General features: G+C 36.5%; 2 protein-coding genes across 2 annotated transcripts in view; both read left to right on the top strand.

Annotated features, from left to right (window-relative positions):
* Positions 1 to 36: 36 nt before the first annotated feature.
* Positions 37 to 992, top strand: LOC119416039 (protein piccolo; the record flags this gene model as incomplete). Its single annotated transcript, XM_037683207.1, has 2 exons — positions 37 to 553; positions 942 to 992. Coding segments are annotated over 2 exons (534 nt in total), but the record flags the coding sequence as incomplete, so codon positions are not given.
* Positions 993 to 3,772: 2,780 nt separating this feature from the next.
* The window catches only part of LOC119416269 (protein piccolo-like), a 19,403-nt gene continuing 12,492 nt past the window's right edge, over positions 3,773 to 10,683 (top strand). Inside the window, exons 1-2 of the mRNA XM_037683481.1 lie at positions 3,773 to 3,777; positions 5,566 to 5,572. The gene's annotated coding sequence lies outside the window, so the exon portion shown is untranslated. The remainder of the gene's footprint in view (positions 3,778 to 5,565; positions 5,573 to 10,683) is intronic.

The following is a 10,683-nucleotide window of genomic DNA, read 5'->3' as shown; positions in this document are numbered from 1 at the left end:
TCCTCCCTTGGATCTAACCTTTCTGGTTCTCTTAATCTTGGGCAATCCCTTAGTCTTGGCTCCACTGTTAGAGGCACTGCTCAGGATGATGGCACCTACCAAAGTGGCACTCGATCCCGCCCCTCCTCTCGTCCCTCTTCCCGCCCATCATCTGTCTATGGTTTGGATCTTTCCATAAAAAGGGATCTGTCCAGTTCCTCACTCAGACTCAAAACAGAAGGGGAGGTCCTGGATGCAGCATTTGCCCCTGGAGTCTCCAGAGCAAAGCCCACTAGTTTACCTATCAGCCAAAGCCGGGGCCGCATCCCCATTGTGGCTCAGAACTCTGAGGAGGAAAGCCCTCTGAGCCCAGTGGGGCAGCCTATGGGTATGGCTAGAGCATCTGCTGGTCCACTTCCTCCCATTTCTGCCGATTCCAGGGACCAATTTGGGTCTAGTCATTCCCTGCCTGAAGTGCAACAACATATGAGAGAGGAATCTCGTACACGAGGATATGATAGAGACATCGCATTCATCATGGATGACCTGCAAGGCGCCATGTCTGACAGCGAAGGTAAATGGAGACTGAGACTGTTGCAGCAATTCGACTGTGCAGACCTGCTTGATCTGCATGCTAATGCAGTGTTTTTATTGACTGTGCGTTAACTGTTTCTTTTTCAATTACCATTAATCCAGATAATTTGTTTTGTTTTTCTGTTCCTGTATTTCTCCCTGCCATGGTAAACCTTACATTAGATGTATGCATGCCTTTCATTTTTAGATAACATTCTCACCAATAATCTTTACCTGAGTGTAATGTATGTCACTTACTTGTGTCATCTACTTTTAACCTTTGATTTTATTTGCATGCATTTCTTTTATAATTTTTTTCAAAGAAAATCATCTGCATTCTCAGAACTCAGTTTTTTTTATATATGTGTTTTATTGTGTTTATGTTACAGTGGCCTTATTGTTTTGAGCCATAATGATTTGTGAAGAATTTGAGGAACTAGTTTAGGACAAATCAGACAGACTGTAGGAACTTCCATCCCTCAAACTGGAAACACATTTTTTTAAGCAAGGTAAAGCAGCATATGTATTTGAATCATTTGGAATGTTAAAAAAGTGTATTAAAACAGAAAAGCATTACACACAAAATTAAGTTTTGTGTTGTACATCCCTAAATGTTATCAGTTTTTTTTTTATAATGTAAAACAACACATGAAGTAAAACAATCTGTTTATTCATTTTCAAATGAAATGTGGCACACAAAAAAAAAGAAGAAAACTTTCAAAACATATTAAAAATGCGTGCGTTTTAGTCCCAGAAACACTTGCTTTAAGAACAAGGACAAAAAGTAATGTCTAGAAAAGCATTTTCACCAATGTGCAGTTTTCAGAAGTAGCTCAAGACACATTTGTGCTTTTCTAAAGCTTCTAATGCTGAATTATTGTGATGTATATTAATCATTTTATAGGTTATGACAGTACAGGTAAATTGCATTGGTTCTCCAGTTCTTTGTGAGTCAGTGATACTCTAATGTAAAAATCCCCGTTGGCTTCTGCATGTAAAGAAGTCATACAGTAATGCAGTAACTTTTTAACTAATTAGTTGTACTTTAACATTGTGTCTCATTTGTGTTGTACTGTTTGTCATTGTACAACCTTTGACTTCTTATTTGGATTGGATTTTGCATCCTTGCATGATTTGTATTACATGTTTTTCATTTTTACGTTAATAAAATGAATATTTTTGGTGTCTTGCTTGTTGCCGTGGATGTCTCACTACTACTGTGAGATTCACTATCTTTATCTACTCAAATGAAGGATCAGTAGTGATGTCATATAATAATCAGCCATTAGATTAAAAAGTATATAACAAGCCAAATCAAACAGCACTTAAAACACCAAACTACGAAAAGCTAGGAGCTTTTGGCAAAACAGTTCAGTCGGGCTAAGTTTTAGATAATGTAATGACTTCTACACTGATTATAAAACATGTAAGCAACAACGACTGGTGGGTTTCAATTTTCTTTGCTTCTTTTAGCCCAGATAAGAGCAAGTATAAACAAATTATTGAATAAGAAATTATTGTTTTGCCGCCACAATAAAGTGTCAATTTGCCTTTATTACAGCTCTAAGTGAGTCCATGCTGGCTTTGAACAGAGATGGTGCCAGAATCTTTCATGAGAGTATCAGACACGGTAGAGTATCTAAAAGTAGCTTACAGACAAGTTAAGATGTATAACTTCATCTTCTATTACCTTACTGTATTTGGCTTTATTTCTTAAAAGATGCTAGTTATTTTTATTTTGTTATTATTTCTGCTTAAATTTTTCTGTCAGGCTAGTGATATACCATAGTAATTTTAAGCATGCATCTTGCTAACTATTGCTTTAGTTGCATGTGCTAAAGAATACCCACGATACAAATAAAATTGTAGCACACATTTGTGAAAAAAAAAAAATGTTGAACATATTTCTAAAGAAAGCATAACTTTGTATCCCAGCCGGAGGCACAAACTGGAGTATAGAAGGTGAGACAGCGTTCCATGTAGTTGCATAGAATTTTACAGCTTCATGCTAGGCACCATGATTTTGAATGATCCACATCTCTGGCTGATTCTGTAAACATACCAGACCCATTCCTGAATGCACCACATCTCACTGGTAAACGATAAATATCATTTAGCGTATTCGTAGTAGCTGACATGTTGACTTCATTCTGCGATGAACCATAGTGGATTTAGTTTTACATTGTTCTGGAATGTTTGCTCTGTGGTTTTGTAACCATATCGACCCATTTTTAGTGCTCATGCTCATTGCCTAAATAGATTTATTTTCAAAAATCATGCGTATATTCGTGTTAAAATGTTCACCAAAAAAATATGCTGAGTGTTATTCACCGCTTATTACTCCAAAACATGCAGCAGTCCATTTCCAGTCATCAATACTGATGCAACTTCTTTGTGGATCTCTGATCATAGTGACATTTATGAGCTTCTACAGAATGAAACTGTGTTGACAGGCCTTTTTTTTTTTTAATTAGAAATGGTTTTCTGAGCTGTAAAATGGTGACTTTAAAACATCTTCCAGGTATTTTATATTGTTTAAAAATAGGAAAGGTCTGTATGATGAGGCTTTAGAGTACAATGCACTTTGGTTTCTCTGGAATATGTACTCAAAATACAGACACACATTATAGGAACACAAATGTTTATTCTACAGCAAACACCTATAGTGAAAAATAAGACGTTTGACCCTGGTTCATCACTTACTTTCCAAAACATTATGATTTTGGAAAATCCTAACTGACTATACTCAAGAAAAAATAAGTAACTGGGACAACCTTATCCTATGGCAATTGTAAAATTATAATTTACTTTATTTATTTATTTATATGTTTAAAATAATTTTGTACAGGGAGCATGCATTAGGATTAGAAGCATGCCAATAATATAATGCCCTGAATGCTGAAAATGTGTCTTTTTATGTAGTGTTTGCAGTGATAATTTAATCATTCAGATGTTATGAATGGATTGAAAGATAATTTGTGTTTCTCTTGTTTTGCTTTCACCAGTCCAGAGAAAACAGATCAGAGATCTTCCTGCATTTTATCAAATGAGGGTGGATGTGCATATAAATTCTAAGCATAACAAGGAAAAACATTATTTTCCAACTTGATTGCTGGATTAATCTCTGCCAAGCAGTCACCATGTTTAAAGCAGAGATTTATCAAGTTATCAGGCATTCAATCACTGGCTGTGCATTTGTGCATGCACACTTTTTAATGATTTTCTCTCGTTGTCCAGCCTACCACCTGCGGAGAGAAGACACAGATTGGTTTGATAAACCAAGAGAAGGACAGCCTCAAAGCGGGCACATGTCAGATCGGAGACAGGTGTGACGCAACTATTAGGTTTTAATTTCCTCGTGTTCACTGCACTTCCATCATTCACTTCTTATGTGTAATCTATGCATTCTATTCCATATTTTTTTTAAATCTTCAGATAAAACTGGTCCCATATGTCTTCCCTCACGCTCGCATCAAGCTCATTAGAGACATGAACGACCCCAGTGTCTCAGGTATACTGAAAAAAATAAATAAAAAAAACCTACACAAGTAAAAAAAAAAATCTGCTCTTTGATTTTTCTATTGATCTGTTTCTATATATTTGGCTATCCTTTTTTTTTTTTTACTTCAGGGAATGGACTTGGGATCCGTGTTGTAGGTGGTAAGGAGATTCCAGGCAGTCGGGGAGAGATCGGAGCCTACATTGCCAAGGTTATGCCTGGTAGCGTGGCCGAACAAACCAGAAAGGTTGCTGAAGGTAAGAATAGATGTAAAAACGAAACGTAAAGCCTGAGCAGCCCTGCATCAAACCAAGACAAATTATAGAGCTTGTCAGGCCACAGCTAGATAATGTGTCAGTATCAAGTTTTACCTGGCCTGCATGCAAAGTATGTTCTGTCACCTAGCCTCTGAAAAGAAAGATCAGTAGTGTTCAATGCTTTAAGGGTTATCTTTAAAAAATGTATCTATGAATGTATATTTCTTAAAAACATCTTAACCGTTAATAATTAAATTTGTGAATCTTTGACTCTTTAAAGGTATTTTTGCAAATTCCTCAACAAAAAAAAACAAACAATGTCAGCAAAAGAAACAAACCTTCATCCATCTATCCATTATCTTTACCTGCTTATTCCATTTTGGGACACGGGGCTTGCCGGTGCCCTCGTCCAGCAATCACTGTGCGAGGAACGGGGTACACCTTGGACGGGTTGCAAGTCCATCACAGGGACACATAAAGACAAACAACCATTCACTCTCTCACTCACACCTAGGGACAATTTAGAGTTAGGCTGATTGGTAACTCTAAATTGTCCCTAGGTGTGAGTGAGAAAGTTAGAAACATCCATACATAAAAATAATAATTGAACATTATTTATCTGAGGAGCAGACTGCTTTGAATTTAACTATCGCAGAACTCTCATCTTGAGCAAACATGAAGGCAACAGTGGAAAGGAAAAACTCCCTCATGATGAAGAAACCTTTAGCAGAACCAGACTCGGGACAAGCGGCCATCTGCTTCGACCGGCTGGTTTGAGAGGAACAGATACACAATGGCAGGTCAAGAATCACATATTTAAGATAGAAAAAGTATCATATGAAAACTATTTAATTTTAACAATTCATTTAAGGAAATGAGGTCAATTTGTCCTCTAGCAGTCTAAGATTAAGTCAGCATAACAATCCAACTCTAATTATATAATTTATCAAAAAGGAAATTCTTAAACCAAGTCCTAAAACTGGACAATGTGTCAGCCTCATGGACAGAAACTGGAAGTTGGTTCCACAAGTGAGGAGCCTGATAACTGAAAGATCTTCCTCCCATTTTGCTTTTGGAAACTCTAGCAACCACAAGTAAACCTGCAGTCTGAGGGCGAAGTGCTCTGTTAGGAAAATATGGAACAATAAGATCTTGAATATAAGATGGAGCTTGGTTGTTGAGAGCTTTGTAGGTTAGAAGTAAGATTTTGAATTCATTTCTGAATTTGACAGGGAGCCAATGGAGAGAAGCCAAAACTGGAGAAATATGATTTCTCCTGCTAACTCTAAGACTCTGGCAGCAGCATTTTGGATCAACAGAAGCCTTTTTAAAGAAATATTTGGACACCCAGATAATAAACCATTGAAATAGTCCAGTCTAGACATGACAAATGCATGAACCAGTTTTTCTGCATCATTTTTAGATAAGATGTTTCTAATTTTAGCAATATTACGCAGGTGGAAGAAGGCGGTTCTAACATTTTTAATATGGGGGTTAAAAGACATGTCATGATCGAAAATAACACCAAGATTTTTAACATTAGAGCTGGAGACCAGATTAATGCCATCCAAGGAGGATGAAAGAATGAAACATTTATATAACCTTTTGCTCGTCTCATGGTGACACATCAACGGCAAACTTAATAAAGCTAATTAGTTTTATATCACGGTCATAAACATCAACCACTCGATCAAAACCACTCAACTTCAGGTGAAAATACTTAAAAACTCAAACTCAACACAAAGTACTTTACAAATGTTTTAAGTACATACATATTCAGTTACTACCTGAAAGGAAAATATGAATAAAAGATACTCCGACATGATGCTTCCTGATGCCAGCTGTAAAGGAATAAAGCATTGTTCCTTCAGACCCAGCAGACATGACTAATTGATCACAGACATGTATCAGAACAGCTTAGGAAGTCAGTCACATATATAAAACTCTTAAATTCTTACAGAAAGTGTACTTTTAACCAGAATTGTTTTAAACTGCTGTGTTTTAAACCTTTTTTTTAGAGGGACTTTGCTTTCAACACTTGCCCTTTACCGTTCTTAAACTTACATCAATTTGACAGTTTTTGTAGTATTTTTATCAGTGAATTTGTATTTTATGTTACTACAACTGTTTTTCATTCTCCATTTATCTTATTTGAATCAACTCCTATTTGAAACAAAATTCAGTGTATCCCAAATGCACTGGTTGTTTTTCTCTGAACCTGGTGGTTTTGAGTTGTGTTGTGCTTGTCAAAATACAACTCAAAGACAAATTAGAAACAAAACTCAAACAACACATTTACAAGCCATTCTGTCTCGACAGCAAGCAAAGCTGATGTGAAAGGGTTAATAAGCATAGAAAATATAAAAATAATCATGCTCTCAGCCATGGCACAGATAAAACAAGCAAACAAAGAAAGCAGTTAAAAATAACTATGAGTAATGCCATCTGAAGTTGTTAAGGTGTACTGCAGTTTTTGCAAGGGCAAGTTTCGGACTCTTCAGATCTGTATCGGTCATGCTAAAAACAAAAAGCACAAGATATATTACGCAGTTAATGCCTTTACGGTGAGCAAAGCTAACACAACACGCCTTTATGAGAAATATGACTTTGATAAAATGGTTGCACACCAGCTACAATCCATTTATCCTGACAGCTGAAAAGATGTTCTACTCAACCGTGCACCAGACAGCACATTCAGACTGTACTCAGCTTTGCACAGTTAGGATAGATGTGCTTTTTAACTTTTTTTAAGTAACCAGATAAGATCTTGTAAACACAAACACTATGTAATTTTCTCAAATAAGCATGTAAATTATTATAATAATGTATTATGATTTAGCTTTTCTGTTGAAATTACTCTTCTGCTGGTGTGGGCGGCTGTTAAGATTAATCCTGTGCACTAGTGGTAGATGGGTAAAGTACTTTGTATTGATAATGGGGTTTTCGTTCTTGTTTTGTTTAATGTAAGTTTTTTAGAATAATGGAGTATTTTGGGACTGGAAAATAATAGTTGTTTTGATTGTCGTCATAGCAAAATCTGTGAAAGTAAACCATAAAGATTGTTAGTATAGACTGTAAATGGACACCAACTTCTGTTGTCAGACATCAATCAGACCACCAACATGCACCATGTAACACAGAAACTTAACAAGCAGGCGATGCAGCACAAATATAAACATTGACTTACTGGCTAGAACTTCTTCTTTCAGCTTTTCCCTCTTCAGGGGTCACCACAGAGAGTCATCCTCCTCCATCTCACTCTGTCCTCTGCATCCTCTGTCCTCACTCCAACTACCTCCATGTCCTCTCTAACTGCATCCATATATTCCATCCATCCATTGACCTGACTGAAAATTGTTGGATTGTATACCTGGATTATTGAGCATGGACTTAGTTGGTTTTGCATCCATGTATCTTCTCTTTGACCTTCCTCTTTGTCTTATTGGCTAGAACTGGAAAACAGAAGGCATTAAAAACCAAAGTAGACCTTCAAAAGTATAACAGACGTGACAGTCAACTGAAAGTTAAAAAAAAAAAAGTTGAATGCTGGCAGGGTAATGAACAACAAAAAAAGAAAATTCAGGGAATTATACAGATAAATAAGTGAAACAAAAAGGCATGAACCGTATTTCAGTGTTCAATGAGCAAAATGCGTTGTACACCCTGGACAGTCTAGTGCGGGGTCAACAGTGAAACATTCAAGACAAATATGGAAACTTAATGCTCAGTGAGTCTCCAATCAACCTAACATGGCGTTTCTTTGCATGGTGGGAGGAAAGCAAAGTATAATATGAAAAACATTCACAAAGAGAACATGCAAACCCTGCACAGGAAGACCACCAGCTGAAATTCAAAGTGAGGATCTTCTTATTTAGGAGTGACAGTTCTATTTGTTACATTATTGATCAGGTTAAAGAAAACCACAAGAGAAAACACTAATCAGATTCAAGTCATTTTCATTGACATTTTGAAGTTAATCTTTAAAAATGTCTATTTACACATTTAGCATGTTGCTTTGGTAAACGTTTAACCAAGATCAGTGTTTTTCTGTTGTATTTCATGACGTTTTGTGTTCAGTTATATTCCTGTTTCCTTATGCCATCAGCTTATTTCTGCTCCTCAGTCCTGCCCCTCCCACTCACACCTGTTCTTTGCAACCATTAGTCTCACCTGTCACCACTTACCTCATCAGTCCCAGTCCATTTAAACTCTGCCCTTACCCTCATTCAGCGTCCCAGCATCTTCCCTGACAGCTTTTCTCCTGCCTGTTTCCTGTGAGGTCCTTGATGTTAGTTCTGTTATTTCTTTTGTTCTATGCCTCTTCAGCTTTTTTATTTTACCTTATTAAAGTTTGAAGCTAATCTAGGCCTCAAGAGTCTCTAGTTCATATTCACAAAACTAAGCTGTGACAGGTCATTACACACATCCAAGTAGTTTGGCTGCATGAACTTGATAAAACTTTTAAGTGAAAATGCAAAGTTAAAACACAAAACATATACTGCTTAACGAGTTAGTGTTCTTCATTTAACACGTCTCTTGTTTACTCTGTAAAACGAACTGAAATAAATGAGTAAATAGAAAAAGCTGAAGACATAAACATAAAAACAGCACAAATAAAGTGGTAAAATGTTTTTACTCTGGACTTTCGCAGTCGCTCTTTACAATGAATACTGTTTCTTAAATAGTTAAATCAACTTTATATTTTCTGAGTTAAATGTTCACAACGTTCAAAAAAAATGTTTCCATTTTCCCCTTAAATGTGTTACCTTGGTGCTAAAGAACCTTGAAGTAGGAACTGTTTTTAAGTGATTCTTGTAAATTCCTCATCTATTGCTCGCCTAAGATCAAATATAAAGTTACAATTTTAATTTCAAGCATCTTGTAATTTATATGCTGTAAGAAGTTTTTATGCAATTCCTATTTTCAGAGGTGTTGCAGTTGTTATAGCCTATGTCTGCTGCTTCGTCATCTTTTCTTCCCAGGCATGGAAACTTAGAACCCCCCCCCCCCCACACACACACACACACACACACACATTAGTAGGCTGTGTTAGTCATATTTCTATATATAGCACCATTATGGACACACAAAGGAAAGCAAAGATAAATTCTACACAGTGAACAAGCCTTTTGAATATACATGCTCATTTTGCTGTTTAATTCACTACTTCTGGGGAAAAATATATTTTCCAGGGATGCAACATAAAGGAAAGTCTAAAGATTAGTGTTTCACTACTGACAAGTAAAATAAGGAACACAGCTAATCTGGTTGCAACGCAGTTTTCTTGTTAAGAAAACTTTGGATTTGAGATGAACATTTCTTTAAAACCTGTTAGATTCTGCAGGATAATCAAGCCGCCTACATGCCAACTGGACTCTTTCACAGCCGAAGCCTTTCCCACAAAAAAAATAAATAAATAATAATAATAATTAAATAATCTATTTAGAAATAGCTCAAAGAATCCAACAAAATGTGAAATTCACTCAACTGGGCCTCAAAACTCCTCAATTAGGCTCTGACACGTGAAACTCCCAGGGTGCAAAGGATCTGTTGATATCATGGTGCTGACCACACCAAGCTTAAGATCATAGCTGCTTTGACAATAAATGTCTGGACAAACAAAATATTAGGCATATGATTATGACTAATGGATGTATTTCTTGCAAGAATGTTATTAAAAAAGAAGTTATGTCACACAGAGTGATGTGATCTTATTAGTCTTATTAGTCTTTCACATGCTTCAAGCATTGCTATTTATTTAGTACAACTTATTTAATGTATGCAGAAGTCCAAATAAAAGCCCAGATTTTAATTGCAAATGTGACATCTCAGGTTGTGTAATTTTGATTTATTTTTATGAAAATAGTATATACATTTCTGCATATGAATTTAATATTTTTTGTCAGGGTGAGATGAGTTAGGACCCAAGGAAGCAGACCGAAACACAACAGAACAAATGCACCTACAGCTGTCAGCTGCTCATGAGGAGCACACAGACAACAGGCAGACACAAAACCAGGCAGGGAACTACCAGTATGCCAGTCTGATGAGTGTTAGTGAACAAAAGTATCTGTAGGGCCGGGAGAAGTGATTACAGGTGGAGACAGCTGCGACTAATGGACGTAGAGAGCAGGTGAGGGTGGAAAACTGAGGGCAGGAACAACTTTGAGGAAATGCAGCGATAACCACTGCACCTGCTTTCATTGTTACTGGGTATCATATTTAAAAAAACACAAGGAAGACAACCAGGGAACGTAGTGAAATAAGAACACAATGCAAAGTGAACAAAACAACCACACAAATCATGGATCATGCATAACAGTTTTAGTGCTTTTATGCTTAAGACACACTCACACACACACATACAGTATATAT

This window comes from Nematolebias whitei, chromosome 10 (genome assembly GCF_014905685.2).
Source record: "Nematolebias whitei isolate Nwh7 chromosome 10, NemWhi1, whole genome shotgun sequence".
NCBI classification, from domain to species: domain Eukaryota; kingdom Metazoa; phylum Chordata; class Actinopteri; order Cyprinodontiformes; family Rivulidae; genus Nematolebias; species Nematolebias whitei.
The sequence above is the reverse complement of the archived record's forward strand: the minus strand, read 5'-3'. Positions and strand labels throughout refer to the sequence as shown.